Source organism: Halictus rubicundus, chromosome 13, assembly GCF_050948215.1.
Source record: "Halictus rubicundus isolate RS-2024b chromosome 13, iyHalRubi1_principal, whole genome shotgun sequence".
In the NCBI taxonomy this organism is placed as follows: Eukaryota; Metazoa; Arthropoda; class Insecta; order Hymenoptera; family Halictidae; genus Halictus; species Halictus rubicundus.
This window is the reverse complement of record NC_135161.1, coordinates 11,725,052-11,746,568: the sequence shown is the minus strand read 5'-3', so window position 1 is coordinate 11,746,568 and position 21,517 is coordinate 11,725,052. Positions and strand designations below refer to the sequence as shown.

Sequence of the window (21,517 nt, the reverse complement as noted above, 5' to 3'; positions counted from 1 at the left end):
CTATGCATAACCCGACAAAAGTGTATAGAAGGGAAGTATTCTAGGTCGGAAGAAATGTTTCGTTTTCGAGTTAAAATAGCTTCGAGTGCAAAGGGTTAATTCAAGGCCTGTCCGAAAGAGTTTCCCTAGGTCTGGGGTACTAGACCTAGTCTCTTGAATAGGTTCTGCTAGAACAGCAGACTTGGGATACACTTTAGGATAAGCAGACCTAGACTATAGCTTCGACCACGAGGGGTCACAGGATTGACTCCACCTGATCAACCGTTTGGATTCAATTTGAAACCAAAATTGGAGAAGCAGAGACTCCGGCAGCGGAGGATGTTTGTCGACCAGTCGGAAGGTGGCGGAGGCACGAACTCTCTTTTCAGGCAATTTCCAGCAATTAACGGAGGCCCGTAGAGCGGCCGGCAGAAGGGGGAAGCGGTCAAAATAAGTGCAATATCGGCGCAGCTCGCATCCTTCCTTTCGGCCAGATAAATAGCGGGGCAATCACGTTCGTGAGCTAATGGGTACGAAAGATACCGGGTTTCCGGTGAACGTATGCGTCACGATAAGAAGCTCCGCGATGGTCCACGAGCCATTGCTGCTGGAAACAACGGCGGCGCGGCGGCGGTCGTCTTCTCTCTCTCTCTCCCTCTCTCTCTCTCTCTCTCTCTCTATCTCGTTGTCCCTCTGTCCCCTTTGTGTAGCCGTCGCGGTGTGGCTTGGGAATCGATATACCGTGGGGCTCCCAGTTGGCCGGCTACGTTCCTGACCTTGATTGCGGCCGACGCACACGCCGAGATGCGACGCAGGTAGGGGATGTTGCGACGCATGGGCAGACGAATATATAGTACGCACCGAATCGCTCGAGGATAACATCTCTCGTATCCCAGGGAAGGCTAGCGCGCGGCGACTTGTGCCGATCGAGGGGTAGAGGGGAAGGGGTTACGGGCGAAAGAAGGGGGTTGCGAGGGGAGGGGGCGGTCGAGAGATTGGTGAGGAAGAGTGGGAGGGACAAGGGAAGCGGAGTTGGTCGCGGAGAGAAGAGGGGGAGCTCCAGCGTGTCCGTCATAATGCCTAGAGGGGAGAATAGGAGAACGGTTGGAACGGTTACGGGGTTACGGGGTGGGGGAACACACTGACGGCGGTTAGGTGGAGGGAGGAGGCAGAAGAGGTAGGAATAGGTGGTGGGGAGGGTCGAACAAGGCGAGGGAGATGAAGGAAGAGAGAAGAAGCATGGGGGCGGTGGCTGGTTCGCTACGGCCGCCATCACCATCCGTCCCATCCTATAGTAAACTCCGAAGCAGCAGTCCCCAATCTGTCTCCATGTGTGTTAGTTAGGACCGTGTTTTACCGGTGCTTGCTACTCCAAGCTGGTAGTAACACCGACATTTCTGCCTAGCCCGCTCTCTGCGATGCCCTAGCATCGGCTTCTTTCCCGACACCGTCGCGGCTCTCTTTCCCTTGTTCCTTTCTTCTCTTGTCCGTCTTCTATACTATTCCCGCTCTCTATATATTCTTTCCCGTTGTCCGGTGTGCTGCGTGTGTTCTCTTTGCTCTTTCTCTCTCTCTGTCTCTGTCTCGTCGGGTGTGTGTTTTGCCTTCCGAAGTGCGTGCGAGAAACGCGTGTACGCGAATGAAAAGAATCGGTCGAGAAGAAGGAGAAGGCGGCGACGGAGGCGGAGGTGGAGGAGGTGGTGACGGGAAAAGAAGAGGAGCAGCGTATCGCTTTCTGCACGGCCCGTTTCCAAGGATATAACCGGTGTGCCGAGACCCGTCTCTTCCTCCCTTTTTCGACTCGCTTCCCTTCTTTTATTCCCACCGGGTTTTCTCCACGACATCATCATCATAGTGTGTAGTGTGATTAGTTGGGTAGCCGCCAGTGCATCGCATCGTATAATAGGTTCCTTCGATATACGGTGGACGCCACGGATCACCGAGACAGCCCGAGAGAGATCCTTCGGTACACACGGACCGACAAGACAAGATAGCTAGAGAGAGAAAAGAAAGGAAAGGAAAGGAAGAAAGAAAGAAAAACGAAGCATCACGCACAGGGACCATCCGGAGAAGGAGAGCTCTTTGTGCATAGAGATCGCCTCTGCCCTCGAAGCGATCGCGAATCAAGCGGATGTACACGCGGAATAAAAACAGAAAGGAGAATAGAGTGTGCGTGTGTCTATCGTTACCGTTTGTCGTTCCTGAAGAGTCCACCGTCGGGAGTCCTCGCGATCCGCTAAATCTTCGGTGTGCCAGCAACGGACCTAACAGCAACGGATAGCCTAACCAGAGAGACGCGTCCCACCCGAACGGTCCTCTCGAATTATCGTCGCGGAGTCGTCACTTATCGGACGAGGGGAATGAAGGAACGGACGAACCATCCGTGGACCTCAGCGCTGCCGCCCGCTGGAATTCCTCCTGTCGTCGTCTGTACATAACCTCTCTCACTCTCTCTCTGTCCCTCGTCCCTGCCGTCGTCGGTCGCCTCCTATCCTCTCTCTCTCTCTTTCTCTCCTCCACGCACTCTCTTCTCTCTTGCTCTCCAACCCTGTTATCATTCTGTCTCTCCTTCTCCCTGTCCGTCGGCCACCGACACTTGGCTCGCTCTCCTCTATTTCGCATCGAAGAAGAAACGTGATCAACATTCCCGTGTTTCGTTGAACTCGACGTGCGCGCAAGTGACACACGGTTGCGTTTGGATGCTGGACACGCTGGAGCCGATCTACCGCGATCGAGGAACACGGTGATAAATTCTCTCGATCGTCCCCGTCGATCTTTGTTTGCACACCACGGCTACACTAACGATGATCAACCGAACACCGGAACGTCCACGGACCTGAGGGATCTCGGCTCCGGTTGGTCCACCGGAATAAGGAACGGTTTCGAAGGCGATCGAGAGGCGGATCTTTTTGGTGGAATTTCTCTTTCGGATCCGATGCCGGAACGAGCGACGTAACGGCGGCTAGTTATCGAACGGGGAAACGACGAGCAAGAGTGCAACCATGCGTCGCTGCACCGAGAAACGTCACAGATCACGCTGGACGAACTCTTGAGCGGGATCGCAAGACGTGTCGCAGCTGCGGGGACATTTCACCTGGCGTTATTTCAACGATTACCACGAGGAGCACACTGGGTCGTGCTCGAGTGAATATGAACATGACTCTCGTCCGAAATACGTTCAAAGGTGAGTCATTCTTTCTCTTGTTCTTTTTCTTGATCTCTCTCTCTCTCTTTCTACCTTTCGCTATCTTTCTCTCTCTCTCTTGTTCGCTCGCTCGCTCTCTCATAACCTGTACGCGTGTGCATCCGAAACGTTTCTTCGTTTCTCGCGGTACGCGCCACTCGCGCCTGCGCACTGCCCGACAGGGAATCGTTATTTCATTAAACGGTGTCTTATTTCGAGACTGCGGATTTTTCTGCGGTTTTATTGGGCCGAGATGATGTTCCTGGACTCATGGTTGTGTACCTGTCCGTACCGGAAATTCTTTCCATTCTGATCGAAGCATGATTGAGGGTTGGGGGATGAAGGGTTGGGATTTTAGTGGGGGCGGTATTTTTTCAAATGTGGAGCGGAAGTCTCACGTGCGCACCTTCGCTCGGTGGCGCGAACCGACGGATTTTTCGAAGTTTCGTGTCACCATTTTCGGATATATGCAAGAAGTAAACAGTTTTATTAGGAATTAGGCTTGAGAACTTTGTTGTTTCATCGATTTAGAGAAATTTGGTGACGGAGTTGTTTGGAAATGGTGAGGGTAGTACAATTTATAGTTTTTCTCGAGTTTTCTTTCACATAATTCGATTTCTGGGAATTCTGAGAAAGTATTCTGACCGTGGGCGTCCCGCAGTCAAGAGCGACAGAATTTTTTGTAAATGTACCAGACATATAAATAGTGTGTTTACTTGCTTTTAAATCTCATATGAAAACATGCTATTTTAAGGTCAGGTACTTTAAACTACACCTTGCACCTTTTTTTTTTATTATTTTTGATCGGTTATAAGTGCAATTATTGTAATAAATTCGTTTGATTTATAAACTGTTAATTTCGCCTTATATGAGGCCTTTTAGGACAAAAATAACATAAAAATGTGTAATACTTTTTGTTTGAACACTTTGTAAAGATAGTTTACGGTATCGTATGGAGTATATCCGTACTTTGCTACGTTTTTATCACTTATCAGCGGATTTATATGCATTTGTGAGATATGCAAATCTCTGAAATGCAGAGGGACGCGTATATTAATGATGATTAATGATACTCTTATTGTATTTAACCAGAAACCATTTTTTTTCCTTATTTCGGCTTCATAAAACTAACTTATCGCTGATGAATTATGACCACGCACCGGATGTAAAGTTACATTTTCTAAAACTGATGATTGAATGGAAACGTAATTTAAAAGTTACTACGTGTGAAAATTGAGTGCGTTATGTAACAAATTTAGGAAACAATATATTACTAGATAATTAATATATTAGCAATAACAGCCCGATTACTGGAATAATGATGCTATTCAAATTTTCATGGTCGAACCTGTCCAGGACCGTGTCTCGATCGTTTCTCTGTCTCGTGCGGAATCTCTCGATTATTGGACGGTGCACTTTGACCGCGCGGATCGCGTTTAAAAACGTAAATCCCGTGCATCACGATGACGCTGTCGGTTACTTACATATTGTACTTTATCGTTGTCGTCGTATCGTCGACGATAGAATTGTTCGTTTTTGGGCCCCGTTCTCTCGAGTCGCAGGCACCTACACGTGATTCCTGCGTGCTCTTCGTAAATACCTCTTCGTAAATACGCCACGCGATGCGCGCGAACTCGTTAGAGCACGCCCGAATACGCGTTGCATTTAACGCATGCGGTGGTTTCGAGCATGCGCCTCCACTTCGCGAAAATAGTTTTCCCCAGTTTTTAGCGAACCAACGTGCACCGAGCCGATCGTGCGAAATGCATTCGATCCTCTCCATCACGCTGTTTTATCGCGATTCGATGCGCTATCCGCATCCTGAGCGCTCGAAAACAATTTATATACAAAATAAAAATTTCTTGCATCGACAACGGGACACTGGATATTTAATTTGCGGATTTATAAGAAAACTGAATAGGTGCAATTTAAGGTAGTAGACGGATTGAAAGAATTTCAATAATCTCAGTGTCAATCATTTCTGTGAATTAGCAAACATTTGTAGGCATAGTCCTTAGAAAATTTTGTTCGGTTATAGTCAGATTGCGGATACTTATGCAGTTGCAGATTTCCTGCATAGTGCATTTTGCAGAAACTAAGGGGAACGTTTCATTAATATTTAGAACCTATTTTATAAAATTTTATATGCAACTGATATTTCTCTCAGTGGAAAGAATCCTGGCAGTAACAACGAAAATATCATTGATTTTTATTACTAGTATCCCTGCATTCTAGAAATTCGCGTAAGAGCCACGCACGCATAAAAATGTCCGCAGGTCGGTTAGAACTGATTCGGAGATCCGTTACCATAACTGAAATTGGCATTATCGATCGCAGCTTCCGGGTTGCAAGTTTATCCGAAAGAAGTTTTATCGCATCGTTTCGCCAGCGTTGCAACTGATCATCATTATCAGTATTCAGGCCAATGAGGAAGCGAAGCGCGTTAGTATGAAATTTGGACGGTAAAAGACGGAGCACTGAAACCGGCTATTTTGCATTACTTTATGAAAATAACAAGAACGTGCTACCTACATTTGTAGCAATATTTAAAAAATAATATATACCCAAAGAAATAAATTTGCTAAATAATTTCTCACATATGCGTCCTTAGAATCTTGACAATTTTAAATTAAAAATATTAGAACCCGTCATTTTGACGGATTCCGCAAACCTAGGATTAATAGACCGAGGATTTTTGTGCAAAATAAAAATTCTCTGCATTAATTGCAAGACACTTCCTTTCCCATAATTCAAGTAATACTTTTTTAGATTCTTTAAATATTTTCACATACATTTCTTTTATTTCGTCTAGTCATCTTGCACCGCCTTTATTTAGCACGATATTCGCAGTCTATTTACGACAATCGTTTGCGAGCAATTCGGCGGGAACGTTGAACGTGTTAACTCCGGCTCTGGCAATCTGTGCAGAAAATCTTTATTCTGCATAAAGATTCGCGGTTTAACGACGACCGGTGTACCAAGGGTGCGTCGTAAACCGTTCGCGGAACGCCTCAAACAGCGCGGCGGTTCGCGCACGTGCGCCGGTCGATCGCGGTGTTAGCCTCAAAAGTATTTTTTTACTCACCGCGGTTTATAGGGTCTCTCGCGATTTCCCGTCGATTGCGAGCACGCGTTTGTTCTTTATCGGCAGAACGTGTCGGCGCCGCGTCACCTAACAACGATCCCCGGACCCGTTTTCCGTGATTCACGGATCCGTACAGTCCGTCCCGATGAACTTTAGACTCGGTCCGCTCTGTTCCGCTTTCGTGTCTTCGAAAAGCAAATTCTCGAGCCGCGCGACCGGACTCCACGTTTCACACCGTTTCCGAGCGGAAAATCGCGGCTCGTTTCGATCCGGGACTGTACTCCTCCGTTGTGCGAAACAATGGAGCACCCGGACCTTGCTTTTGTCTCGGTTCGCAAACTTGTACGCCTTTCTCGAAGCAAATTCACGTTTTCCTGGATCGTTTCGATGGGAATCGGAAACGGAAAATAATTTGTTCAATGTATTAAGGTAGGGGACTGAATTATTGTGGGGGCACCAATTACTGTGCTTATATTAATTATTTTTAAAGCATTATTAATATGGGCACGGTAATTGGTACCCCCTTAGTAATTGGTGCCCGCAAATTAAATGATCCAAGCAAGGAATTTCTCAGAAAATAATGATCTAAAATTTCGTTCACCGTGTAATTCGGGCGAGGCCAAGATCAACCGTTTACACTCGAGTCAACAAAATGGAATACGGGTACACCAATGTCGGAGGCATTATCGAACAACGGGACACGGAGATCGTGCGAAAATATTTACCGATCGGACGTTTCCGAGCGGCGAAAACCGCCGGTTCTATTTTTGCGATATCAGGTGGGACGTCGCGACGCTCCCCTCCCTCCCTCCCTCCCTCTCTTCTCCTCCATTTTCGCGAAAGAATATCACGGAGGAGGATTCGCGACGGCCACTCGATCGGTTCGCAGCTCGCTGTGAATCGCGAGGCCGTAACTCAATCGCTCACGGCTTCTCTTTAATCGATTTTCCGGTAAATATTTACTCAACTGCTCGCTGACCGTTGTCCGGGGACTTGATCCTGTTAATGGACCGGAGTAGTACTGCAGGAATTCGAAAAAAAGTAGGGGAGTCCATTCCGATGATCGATATCGATCGGATAGCTATATTAATTAGGGGTGTTGATTGTTGGTTGATGTAACAGACCACGGCGTTCGGTTCTAACACCTCCGTGGGACTTTTTACTATTGGGAAATCGAGTGTGATCAGTCGCACTATATATTTTTAAATTCTTTTAAATTTTCTACTGCTTTTAATTCTCGATTTAACGATAATCACTGTGAAACTCATCGCTGTGAAATTCATTTGTACTTAGTCTGCGTACCGAGCAGAAATTTCTTTCTTCGGGTCTTCACTATATTAATTTCTTTTAATTTTACTGCCGTTTTAAGTTCCATTTATTTCCCCGAGGAGGGAAGGAGCAGAAGCCAAATAGAAATTTCATTCTTTGGAAAAGAAGAATCACCAGGTCACAAATAAACATAGTAAATTTAAAAATTAGCCATGTAAAAGAAATTACATTATTCCTATCCGAGTGAAATATAAAAAATATCGAATATTATTATAGTATAACAGTGAATTGCGACTTTTGTAGGAGGTAAAACTATACAAGTTTTTTTTTAGCAGAAACTGAGATCAGTCCAGGAGACTGCAATTTGGCTTGTCATTTAACAAATAAGATTAAACATAAATATGTGCCCTTTTCACCCTATCTCAATGAAGTATTAGCTCACGAAAAAAACCTAGCGTTAGCTTATTGTATGACACGAGAATTTTTTAATTGATTCCTACCTATTTGACGAAGACGGCCCACTGTGCGACGGTCAACTGCACGCTCCGCGGTTGGTACAGTGCCGTCTTTCATCTTTTCCGCGGAATCTTATCTGTCGAGGAAGAACAATATAGCCTCCTCGCGTATGTAGAATACGCTCTCGTAGTGCACAGGATGGATAAAAGAAGCCCACGAGTCGGGGCCAGGGAATTCGACGCGACCAAGGAGGAAAACGAGCGACGCACGGCGAAGATTTATTTCGAGACCGATGAATTTCGCAAACCAATCGATATACGATTCATAGGACTCTCGGGGACTTTCTTGGCACGGTCTTAAAACCGCCTGCGCGAATTCTGTCTAAATCGACGGAGCATTGAGCTTTGCGGAACCGGCTGCTTCGGAATGTTCTATTCTTCGGAGCTTGCTAAATTCGCTGTCGGAATATTTTTGTAGACTCCTGTCACCTGTAACAATGAAACCTCGCAAAAATGACTGTTTAACACTAGCTTTACAGAGCACTAAATGTGACTATTTTACATTTCAATTACTTGGGTACTTTATGCCCAAAGAAATACATTGTTGTTGAATAATTCCTCGTGGATGTATCTTTAGAATCTTAGTAATTGTGAATTAAAAATATTACACCCAGTCATTTTTACGGGTCCCGTGAACCTAGTGTTAAGATTGTTATGTAAAGGCACTGATAGAACAATTTTATCACACCGTTACTGAATTTTCTAGCCTCTCGATATTGTTTAACCCATTTTACAGAAACATATTGACTGCAAAATAAATATAATTGTCTGCAGATGTAGGAACCTAAAACTTGTCTGCATCAATTGCGATTTAATTTTTGAATAATTTCAACACGTTCGCGGTAACAAAGGTTCATTCTTCGATTATCTGAATTGTTGTTCCGTTTTAATTGAAGCAAGCTATTTCGTCGAGCCGAGCGCATTATTTTTCAGTATGGTAGCAGCTGGTCCCGTTTCCTCGTACCCGATCGCGAAAGATCTGTCCGCGTTAATTTCGTTGTTCCGCAACTGCTATACCCGGTGTCCTTAACATACACGTTCGCCTGTATTTGCGAAGTTCCCAAACACGACAGACGACAAAAGAGTAATTAACTGTGTTCGGCGGCACGCGGTCGCCCCCTGTAGCCCCGTGTGTTTGCTCGGCTGTTTCATTTTAGTTTGTACCCAGACGCGTTCCCGGCCTCCTGCGCTTCGCATTAACTTCCCACTTGTTTCTCCACCTCCCGGCCCGTAGAATTTGTTTAATTAAATAGTTTTTTAATATCTCCGACCAACTCATTATCCGAAATCGGCGACGCGTGATAACGCGCGCGAATTCATTAAAACTTTTGCTCGGCCGACTTTCGCCGTCCGACTGCGACGTATTCGCACGTTTTCGCGATGGCCGGCGGCTGGTTTATGCGAGCTGAACGCGAAATTGGTTCGATAAAAATGTGCGAAAGTTATATCGCGCCGTAGGAAAAACCGGTGGGGAAATTTTCGTTTCAGGGAGTATTTGTTTCTTTGGCTGCAAACTTTGCGATACTGAGCAATTAATGGCTTTAAAATTCTCCCTTATTTAATTTAAGTACTACACAAATTCACCGTGTTTTATTAAAATTGATTGGTAATGCGAAAAATTAACTAGGTATATTCAGTAAAATTCTTTAACAATATAAAATTTAACTGCTTCGAATTTTCCGTGAGATCAATTTTCAGAACTATACCAAACTTTATTGACCCTGAGACGGCGGGAGCTGGGTCAATTTTGTTCCAGCGTTATGAACGTTCCAAATTCTGCTTTTTCAGCAGTCTTCTGGAATTATTAGCTATTTATATTGAGTCCAAAAAGAAGATAAACCACCACCACCGCCATTTTTCCATGGAAAAAGATTGTTTTTTAGACGATTCTATAGTATTGTTCTAGGAGACGCGATTCGGTCAACTCTTGAATAGATAGCTCGACTAGAAAAATGCTGACGAAGCCAAAGACCTTCAGAATATTGCAGAAGACAGAGATCGTGTATTGAAAAGTCAGAACTTATTACACCAAGGAGGTTCCAGACAATAAAGACATATTAAACAGTTATTACGCTATTCGCGCGTATCTCAGAACACGTCCAAACACATAATCATACTAGTGTCTCGTAATTGTAGGCAATAAGCATTGTTTCTGGCAAGGAATCTTGCTCGATGAATCACCGGTGGCCCGGACTACGATTTCGAACGCTTTTCTCGGTTTCGATATCATCAGATCTCATTTAATCTTCAACTATTACTCAGTCTGGCGTTGAATTAAACATTTGACACATTAGTCAATGCCAACTATTTAATTTAAACGTAGTTGAGAAGTTACACAGTTGAGAGTTTCTTTAAAAATTATCCCGCGATAATGGCAATTTTAATGATGAACCAAAAAACCACAAAGATAGCAAATCATTTCTTTCGGGACGATTTTCGAAGAAAAGAATATCAAGTTCTGGGCATTAGAAATGGTTGGAATTTATATAGATTTATATTTTTATATCAATAATTGTAAAATAAGAAACTTGAAACATTTAAATGGCACGGTAGCAGGCCTATTGTCAAAAATTAGTTTTTGCACTGATAGAGTATACTGATGTTGTTGTCTTGTAAACATTATTTTGATTTTAGCTAGGGGGCTGGGGGTTAAAGGAGTAAAAAATTTGAATCGAGCTTCTTACGATTTTCGTGTACCGTGCGGTGTATTAGTAGGATACTGTTGCGCGCATAGTGTTTTCCTTAGTGTGAAACGAAGACGGGGTTTTCGAGCGTTTCTCTCGAATTAATCAACGAAGTTGATGCGACCGATTGCTCGGCATTTAGCCTGCGACCAATTGGCGCGCGCGTTCCATTGATTGGTTGGTGCTTGCGCATAATACCCGCGGAATAAAAGTGCCATTCGCGTTCAATCCCGAACATTGTCGAAGATTTACGTCGTTCGCTGCTTCTTCGACCGCGTCGTTTTCCGAATGATCTTTCCTCGTTGCCAGAACCGTAAAGGCTGCCTCGTCTTCGAACGATCCTAATCTGATGCCATAACCGAAAGGAACTCGCATCGAGAAGCAAAAGATAAATTACATCGACATTACGTCGAAGCACAATTTATTTTTCTGTTTTTGCCTCTTATCAATTATGAACACTTGCTGGACAATTATTACAAATAAACACAACTGTACGATGAAGAATGTAGGTTTCCAAATTTTTCAACACGCTTTGTACTTTGACACCAAACCTACCAAGCCGTAAATTTTTATAATTTCTGGAATTGTAAAATGAAAAATCTGGAACCGGTTACTTTCGATCGGCAAAAGTTTTGTACTCTGACACCAAACCTACAAAGCCTTAAATTTTTATAATTTCTGGAATTGTAAAATAAAAAATCTGGAACCGGTTACTTTCGATCGGCAAAAGTTTTGTACTCTGACGCCAAACCTACCAAGCCTTAAATTTTTATAATTTCTGGAATTGTAAAATAAAAAATCTGGAACCGGTTACTTTTGATCGGCGGTGGCAGGTTTAGTGTTAAGTGTCGAACAATACAGAGAAGGAGCGTGGCTCTCGCACGAGTCAGAATCTGACCGATTTATTAACACGCCTGGTTAACGAACACACAGTTTGCAGCAAGGGAAACAAATTACCGAGGTGATGATTTTTATTCGATCGAATTCCAGCGGCCGGTGTGTTCGCAACGATTGATCGATAACAAAAATAATTCGGCCGGCGTAAAGAACACAAAGAGTGGCCGGCTCGCAAACAAGAAAAATAACCCGTCGCGATTCTTCCGGCCGAGTGTTTCTGCTTTTCAACGGGGCGTACTTTCCTACCTTTCAGCAACGCGTACCGTTTTTCACCCGGTGTCTGGTGGGGATTATCGCGAATAAAAATAAAATACACGGCGGGTGTCGCTGCGATTCGCGCGCGACTCTTCGACGATACTATGAAAAACCCCTATTCAGTAGGAAAGTAGGTTCGACAAGACATAACGTCACCGTTCAAATTGTTTATCCGCGAATAGTCCCGGCACGCTATTTTGCATTTTTCCGATTTTTGCGACCACTCGGTTTTTCTTTCCTTAATTTATTCGAATCGATTTTCCCATTGGTCGTTTCATTATTCCAGTGAAACAATTTTTGATTTTATCTCGTTTTCTGTATAAATATACATTGGAATTGGAATTGTTTTGTCGATTGCTTTCGGACGAAAGTTTCTCTCGACGCTACATATCGTTGCGAAGTGAATTTCAAGAAGCAGTATACATATAGCGTATCAGAGCAGACGTTTCCTGAGATTATCGTATGAAATAATAGTGTGTCGATTGCCGCCGGAAAGTGGGCAGCCTTTAGGCACACGGAGATCTGGTCAATTGTCACGAGAGCTTCTAGGAAATCCGAGAAATCTCGGTTGCTTTCCAGGCGAGGTTCTTTGAATTTCAAACGGGTTCGTTTCCAGCCATTTTCACGAATCTAACGCGATTCCTCAACATTCAAAAGCCTGAGGGATCATTCCTTGCCCTAGAAAAATTTTCTACATAAATAAATAAATAACTGCCGAAAATCTCCTGGATTCCTTAAAATTCGCGACGACTTCCGCGATTTAGGTGAACCTTTTATGCAATGAATTTTGGAATACAGAAAATAATTATTGAACGATAAGAAGGAAAATTCATTTATCAAGCTTTTATATTTACTTTTAAGTGTATTTATCGCAAAGGAGCTTCTTTAACTTTTTAGAAATTTTCGAGTTCATAGGCGTAAGTAAAATATGCTTCGAGGCATTTTAGTAAATTTTTCGAGATATTTTTGCGTGTTCTAAACCCGAGAAAATTGATCTATTTTGACTCGATGTTTCTTATCTCAAAGGGACAATGCAACTTTGTAAGCAGATATACAAATAGAAAACAAGGAAGAAGAAGGGACGTCTCGGCGATCAAATTCCTCGTGATCAAAACACGAAACGTTTCATTGCCCCAGTGCCATATCATTATCTTATCGCGGCGTAGGAAGGATGTTGCAAAACACGCGAATACATACGCTGGCGATCCATTTTCGCGCGATCGTGAACGTTCGACACGCTATACGTCCCGCGTTATCCTGAGTGTCCTTTCAACATCCTCATTCTTTCACTTCCATTAACTCCTAAACAATCCTTGACTCGCACTTTATTAATTATATTTATCGCTCCACTCTTTTGCACACGAGCACACGATAATCGCATTAAACAGGATCAGTCAAACAATAAACATTTTGTCCCAGGTAATAATTGTCAAAATTACAAATTATAAAGCCAATCTTACAGGAAATAATCTTTCACAGTTGGATCAATAAAAATTCTAAAGGTTGCCAAATAGCTGAAAAATAAGAGTCATATCTACATAAGAATCACCCAAATAATTTTATCAGTTGAAGCGGAAAAAAATGGTGAAAAACCACCGTAAAAAAATAGTTAAAAACTTGACATCATTCGAAAGGGAAATTATTATTAGAAAGGGACTTTCAGGTACGTGTAGGGCGCATCAAGATCTACGAGAATCGCCTACCTATTATCAAAATTGAAAATTGATCCTAGTGGGGGGGGGGGGACGAGCGTCACAGTGCATTTACCCCGGCCAGGTTTCGGAACGGTTTAAAACGATTTTTCTTCGGCGAACGGTCGCGTGGGCGATGAAAATCAGCCCTTGGGGAGTCGCGTGGCAGTTTCATCGTTGCGGAAGATGGCGGCCGCGCCCTATCAAGCTCAATGACCTCCTCGACAAATCGTTTACTTCTCGCGCGGTACCAGCACGCTGCGGCGTCAGCCGGATCGCCCGGCTGCGTCGGCGTCGTATCTTCGGCGCCGTGCGAACAAGCCTTTATGGCTTGATCCACCGTTCCACAAGTGACGTAAGCTCGCTCATCTCTCTCTCTTTTTTTTTCCCATCTCCGGTCGTTGAAGGTACCGACCCACTGGCAATGGGATCAAGTTCACCACGTTACGTGCTCACCGGCCACCATTCACTGGCGTTTCGGTGGAATCGAACGAAAATGAACGAAAAAATCTGCTATGACGATCAGTATACCAGAGCATTGCAATTGCACCATTACGTGTACTCTAAGTCATCTTAGTCAGTGGTTTAGTCATCCGGGACGTAGACTACCGATTTCTCATGGGAAATACCGAAAACTGTACCTTGGTGAGCCTAGCTCCTCGAGATTAGTATGCCTGGTCTCTAACTCAGTATTTATAATTTTATAAACTGAGGATTGTAATGGTTGCAACGATTTGTTATAGTTTTGTTGACCCTCCTGGCAAGTTTGGTGTTATTACTAAAATTAAACATATTCTCACCCCTTCTTCGGACCCCGATTTTCATTTTTATTTTCCGGTACAGTGTTAAATTAATAGCGCCATTTTTTAACAAAAAAGTATATAGTTTACCCCCACATAAAAATTGCTATCACCGCTGCTTCTATGCTAGATAAGAGAGTGTACACCGGATTCCTTTTTTACGAATTTTTTAAGGCATCTGGTATCGTTTTAAAAATTCCGTCGAAGCGCTGTAAGTACAAAATGGACACCGGTTTTCTACTGGTCGTAGCTATGTAGAAACGCGGTTTAATCATGAACGACGACCAAGACGAGCGACGTAGCCACCACCGCGAACGAATTTCAGATTGCGTGATATCACTTGCAATTTGCTATGCTCGTTTCTGCATTCCACTGACGTCATTGGTGGCGCATCCCCTTCCCTCGAGGACAGCGCGAAAGATTCGCATCTGCACACAGCCTCCGTAACTTGGACGTTAACCTTTGCTCGAGATATTGTCCATTCTAGCCGAGGACCGATCCACCCTTCTCACAGATGCCGCTCTCTCGGTGACAAAGTGGATTTGATGCTGTGTTCCCGGTAGCCATAAGCGAATCTTTGCTGAAATCAGATCATCAACACGCGCCGCATTCTTATTCCAAACTGTCTTACTCGGAGCTTGCGTCCAATAAATCAAATCCGGGATTTTTGAGCTGGTTTTGCAGAATTTCCAACATACGATACTTTGCAAAAATGGGAGCACAATGAGTCCAGAGAAGTCTACCGAAGACTTAGGCGATTGCCTCAGATAGGCTTCTCGAAGATTTAGATGATAATTCTTAGACGATCATCCTGTTGTCTCTGAGGTGCATGAGCTCTGCAATTATTTATCTGAATCTAGAGATAATTCTGCTATGAACGTTCTTCTAAACAAATTGATTAAATTGTTCAATAATTGTTTACAATGAAAAGACCAAGGTATCTGGAAGCTGAAGTGTTCAACAACATGGTTCTGTAAAATTGGTAAACGGGGATTGAACCTAATCATCATGAACGGCGCAGTTATCGTGATCGTTCAATTCCTAAGGATTGAAAAGAGACACACAGGACTATTGTCAGCACATTGACTATCGTTCCAACATCCAACATCCAGAGATGAACGTTCGATGATCATTTTTACAATGATGGGGGGCGAGGATCGGCGAAGAAAGGCGTCCGAGGGGGAAAACCGACGAAAAGAAAATGGAAGTCGGTGCGCGCGGAGAAGCACACACATAATCAGCTCGTGCCGAGACTCGTGCACCACGAGGCGAACTTTGCTCGCGGTGTACTCCGATAAAACGTCGAAATGGGTCAGAGCCGTGACCTTTTCTGCCTTCCTACGTGCCGTGGCGAGGATGTATAGCCGTGTCATGGATCTACGTTGGTTTCGACGTTGCCTTTAAACGACGACATACTCGGCGATCGCCGCGCGACGATAATACGACGCTTTCGATCGCGTTGCGACGAACATTACGAAACCCTCGCGAGCAATTACGCGTGTACCGCTAATAAACCGACGGAAAACACGCTCGCGGAAGCTTGACGGACCTTCGAACATTTCGGCCATTAATGGTTCCATCCTCGTGAACATCATTTCGGCATAATTGACCCGCTGAAATCGCTTTTCTTATTTTGTATCCAGCAATCTGGAGATTGCGAATTTTTGTGGAAAATAATTTGTGTAAAATTGGAGCCAATCCTGCTTTAGCACTAGGTTTACGGGACCCGTCAAAATGGCGGGTTCTAATATTTTCAATTTAAAATTATTAAGATTCTAAGGATGCATACATGAGAAATTATTTCTAAAATATTGCTAAAAATATGGGTAGCACTTTATTTGTATAAAGTAGTGCAAAATAGTCACTTTTAGTGCTCCCCAAACCTAGTGTTAAATACTCATTTATGTCAAGTCCAATAAGAGGATTATCCTTACTCTCCAACAGAGTGTACGAAAATATGTAAAATAAAATTGATACTCGAGAATTTTAATAGATTTATGGTTGCTGCTATGAAATCGTCGAAAGTGCAATTTTTCGCTCGTTTCAATTTTGGAAAAGTACTCGTAGCTCGGGGAAAATGGGAATCTGCATGAAGATTCGCTGTTCAGATAGGACAGTGACTAGGAGACTGGCTAACACATGTCACCCTCGTGACCAACAGGGGGTTAACAGGTTTCTCTGGACCCGAAGAGACCGAACGTGAGAGATTAGGCTTCACGGTCGGTCAATTTGTTTTATGACCACCGGGTTTCTGCGACTCGGGCGTCCGGCACACGGGCACCACGTGTGCCAGGTCTACGAAACGACGTTTTCTTGGCTATAAATCTCTTCGGCAACCGAAACCCGAGACAATGGTGTAGATTTTTAGTCACAAAATTCCATCCGAACAAACCGGGACGCGGAACGCACATGGTCTCTTCCTGCCTAACGTAACGGTGTGGACAAAAATGGAAAAAACGCGAAGATTTCTGTGCGAACTGCATAATTAAAAATTTGGAAAAAGATTTTTGCTCGAGCGTCATAAATCATGCTTATATTTACCTCATACTGATGGTTCTTGGATTCACCAGATTGAGTCGTTGTTGCGTCAAAAGTATGTGTTATTTCGAATCCAAAATTTGCATAGATTATGCTCAGAGGTCGACAACGATATTGCGAAAAGATCGAAATTGTACAGTGTTATTTTCACTTTGAAGAAATTCGGGGAATTGTAGTTTCGCGGTTACGAAAACGCCGAATACCCTCTTGAAACAGCTCAGACGCTCGAACTCGAGAATCACTCGGTCTCCGCGATCCTTTACGGTCGAAGTGGAAGCGTTTCCTCTTAAAAGACGAACGCCACGTGTTCGGGAGACATGTGTTGCGGGACGGGTAGATATAAAAGGCGAAAACGCACGTCGTGGTGCAGAAATCTTCGACGGCGTGTGACTCACGACGAAATTTTATACTGTCCGGCGATTTGCCAAACGTCGAATCGTCGCTTTCCCTCGAGTTGAACGTTGCTTCTGCTTCTTCGATTCTTCAACCCCCTCTTCCCGGGCTTTTCTGTGTGTGGTTTCGCTCCAGTCTGAAATCCAGGTAGAAATTTTTTATTCTTGTCCTTTGATTCCTCCATTTTCTGTATTCCCTTACTAAAAATATATTTTTCTAGTATCTCTCTGAATGTCCTATCCACGTATTTGCTACGAAGTATTACAGAGGGAGGCTAGCGCTCGATCGAGCCGGTCTCCGCCAGCTGGAAATTCAATTTTTCAGCAATGTCGGGAAATTCGAGTTAGTGCGGTGTAAAATCCGTGTCAACGTTAACATGGCCAGTTAACCATGAGACAGGTTTCCAGCTCGAGGAGCTGGTTCGGTTTCGTATCGATTGCTCGTTACGAGCGGTGACTACGCGTGGCTGAGGTCGCCGCGTGTTTCGGTTCACAGAGGTGTGCGAATTCGCTCGTCCGAATCGTTCCGCGATACCGATTGGTTAACTAATTTCGTCTGATGCAATTCACCGGAGAGAGCGAGAGAGAATCCCGGACGACGATACACCAGATTCAGCGGAATCGTTTCCCCTGGCTGAGAGAGCATTCGAGAGAGAGAGAGAGAGAGAGAGAGAGAGAGAGAGGGGCCGCGATCTTGTTCCCGGTATCGAATCGCGTGCAACGAACACTGAGATTCCGTTGATCGGCCCGAGGATAAACGGCCGAAGAGGATTCACCTAAATTGAATAGTTACCCACGCTTATTTTCGGACGAAGCAAACCAACGAAATTGTTCGAGCCATTTCGCAGACGATTTTTCGGTGAACTCTCCTTCGCACACTGTTTTTTTACAGGATTTTCCGCGAAGGTTGTTAAAATTTTTGGGTTTCAGCAGTTTTGGGATGCTGTGGATTTTTTTTTTTTTTTTGAGGATTTAGACACGTTCTTGCGTTCATTTTTATGTTTTCATCGAGACTTTTACTGTTAAGGCGAAGTGTGAATTGTTATTTCAAGAATACAAGCACAGTCGTGAGCATATTGTTCCTGTTTTATCGAGGTTTTTATTATTGAAATGAAATGTGAATTTTTCGAGAGTACAAGCATATTTGCATTTTTCCAGTTCCATTTCTCAATTTTTATCGAGCTTCTTCTCCTCCCGAAGTGTGAATTTTTAACTTTGAGAATATTTTGCATTCTTCCTGTTCCATTTCTCAATTTTTATCGAGCTTCTTCTTCCCGGAGTGTGAATTTTTAACTTTGAGAATATTTTGCATTCCTCAATTTTTCCAGATTTCTAAATCTTCATAAAAAATAAATGAAACTTGTACCTAAGCTAAATTACACGAATCTTCCCGTACAAGGAGGAATTATTTGGTCAATTGCTGAAGAGTTTTGGCCAAATAAGAGACGTTCAGATAACAGAGGCATTGCTGTTGTATTTGCGCAGCGTGTTTGCACTCGAAAAATTTCTAGTCGATATTTTTCCGGGCTGTTTACTTCGCGAAGAGGAGTTCAGGCTCTTCGCAGTTGTATATTTACGAAAGTCCACTGAACGACGTGTGTAGACCGCGCGGACTGTAGTGGTTCTGTCTTCAATTGGGTTCATGTTCGTTCGCGAAGATATTCGCGTCCCACGTTTCGCGTTGATCGGATCTTAAAGCGGCTTACATTCTCTGCTTCGACGTCCTCGAAAATTTACTTTATTCCCTCCCGAGGTTTCGATCTCTTTCGCTGAAGCTTTTGTTCAACTGAAGAGTAACACCAGAAGAGTAACAGCCATTCGAAGCCTGCGATAGCCTACTCGCCACCAGTATATGTCCTAAGGGTTGTTATTATTAATTTCCTAAATCTACCTGATGGGGGCCGAAATAAGCCATACCCAATCAGTCTCCATAAAAATAACAGACTCTCTGCTAACAAACTCTTGCACATTTGAATGAGAATTGAAAATTGTAACAATATCATATCCTTATATAAAAATTCCTGAAATATTAACCCTTTGCACTCGAAGCTATTTTAACTCTAAAACGAAACATTTCTCCTAGAATATTTTCCTTCCATATATTTTTGTTCGTGTTATACACACGGGAATGGTGCAATTTCAAACACACAATTTTAAAACATATCTTGAATAATGATACAGCAATTTTTAATGGCGCCTTACAGTCGCCGATCGAGTGCTAAGGGTTACACTTAACACTAAGTTTACGGAGCCTTAAAAGTGAGTATTTTACATTACTTTATAAAAACAAGAAGAATGTGTCTATCCAAGTTTTCAGTCATTTTTTAAATAATATATACCCAAGGAAATAAGTTTGTTGAGTAATTCCACGTAGATGGATCTTCACGATCTCAATAATCCAAAATTAAAAATATCAGAACCCGTCGTTTTCACGGGTCCCGTAAACCTAGTGTTAAAGTCGGCTGACCACCGAACTAATTACCCTACTGAGTAGTAGGCGTAATCCTACCAGAAACCGGGTAAATAAATGACGCTGTGTGTACCCTGGGTCAAAATAGACCGGGTCTCCACTAATTACCCTACCGAGTAGTAGTCGGAATCCTACCAGAAACCGGGTAAATAAATGACGATGTGTGTACCCTGGGTCAAAGTAGACCGGGTCTCCGCAGTCGGAGGATTGAAAACGATTTAGTCGAATCGGTGGAAGAACGAGGATCGATCCGCGCTCTCGGTCATCCCCTGTCCCCATAAAATCATCGGTACGCTTGGTGTGCATGCAGCCGCGGACATAGAGCGCGGTCTGTTATTGCTGCGCTATGTATCTATAGCGAGAGGTGTGCGAGAGAGAAAGAAAGAGAGAGAGAGAGAGAGAGAGAGAGAGAGAGAGAGAGAGAGAGAGAGAGAGAGAGAGAGAGAGAGAGTAGAGGGAGCAGAAGGGCGGACAGAGGACGTTACGGAGGGAAAGGGGGACGCGCGGGGCAAAGGGGTTGGTGGCGAAAAAAAAGAGGGTAGACAGAGGCGACAAATAATGATGCACGTGTGGCCCGTGTTTCAGGTTGCAGCGAGGACGAGGCAGCAGGTGTCGTGAACGCGGAGGTGGGCGGAGGTTGCGCGGCCGGGGCGCCAACCACAGGAGGTGCTGTTGGAGGTGGTAGCGGGCCAGGTAGCGAGGCTGTCAGTGGCGGCGTCGGTGGTGGTGGTGGCAGTGGCAACGCGGGGGCGGGTGGTAGCGAGGGTGGATCGACGAAACAGGGTGGCGAGAGGTGTCCACAGTGCGGCATCCTCTGCCGGGACGTCCACGTTCTTCAGGTCCATCTCGAGGAGCACAAGACCACCTACGCCATCGACAAGAACGATCTCAACGCTCAGTTCCCCCAAGTGGTGAGTGAAACGAACGTCAAGGACGAGGGACACACCGAGACTCCATTGTTCTACCCGGCGTATTATCGATCATGCGCGACCTGCCTACTGTAGTCCCCCTCCCCTCCCCTCCCCCTTCCCTATCTTGTATTTACCTTTCTATCATCATCTTCTTCCTCTTTGCTCCTTCTTTGCCCTTCCACGACCACGTTGGCGGTTGTTTTAGGTGATTTTGTCGCTCTTCGCGCACAGGGTGGATTTGAGTGGCTTGGGGGTTGGGTGGAAAGTGGTTGAACACTTTGTGATTTTTGGTAAATTGTTGATACAGCATTGTTGTCTCGAAGAGATTCAACTTGAGAGAAACACGCCCGGCCAAATTTAGGATGCTGAAGAGGATACCGATTTTAATATTTAGTAATTTTAGTGATTTTGATATTTAACTCTTTTTAGTATTGACTGAGAGAGGGAACTTGAGAGGAACGTGCTGAGCTGAAATTTATGGTCCTGAAGAGAAATTTATAAATTATGATAAGATATAGATTCTAATGTTAGAATAATTTTCGGGTCCTAATATTAAAACAAAATAAGATTTTAATATTATTTAGAAGTCTATAAATTAGTATAGAGCAATCACTTTCCGCAAGTGCTCTTTCTTATATTTTTTAATAAAATGTGATTTTATATTTAAATGTGATATTAAATGGATACGTAGATAGTAATGGGTAGAAGAATATTTAGCAAAAATTTTATGACTGTGTGTACAGTAGACGCAACGCTGTTTTAATTGTTAATATCTTGTAAACAATGGCCAGCGGGAAATGATACTTGTGTACTCGGCATAACGAGTACCGAGACCCATCAAGAACTA

At 44.0% G+C, this 21,517-nt stretch overlaps 2 protein-coding genes and 1 long non-coding RNA gene across 4 annotated transcripts in view; 2 read left to right on the top strand and 1 right to left on the bottom strand.

Moving 5' to 3' along the window:
- Kap-alpha1 (karyopherin alpha1) overlaps nt 1–8,159 on the bottom strand; it is a 41,025-nt gene extending 32,866 nt beyond the window's left edge. The window contains exon 1 of one of the 2 annotated variants that reach the window (XM_076799516.1): nt 8,018–8,159. The gene's annotated coding sequence lies outside the window, so the exon portion shown is untranslated. Of the gene's footprint in view, nt 1–6,248; nt 6,268–8,017 lie in introns of those variants that run through there. The other variant, XM_076799518.1, reaches the window with a different exon arrangement.
- LOC143360565 (uncharacterized) overlaps nt 1–21,517 on the top strand; it is a 272,755-nt gene that overhangs the window by 235,085 nt on the left and 16,153 nt on the right. The gene's annotated exons all lie outside the window — the stretch shown is intronic.
- Nucleotides 1,192–21,517, top strand: part of Zfh1 (Zn finger homeodomain 1) — a 36,479-nt gene continuing 16,153 nt past the window's right edge. Inside the window, exons 1-2 of the mRNA XM_076799513.1 lie at nt 1,192–3,163; nt 20,345–20,670. Coding sequence (XP_076655628.1) covers nt 3,130–3,163; nt 20,345–20,670 — 360 coding nt within the window. The 5' untranslated portion in view covers nt 1,192–3,129. The remainder of the gene's footprint in view (nt 3,164–20,344; nt 20,671–21,517) is intronic.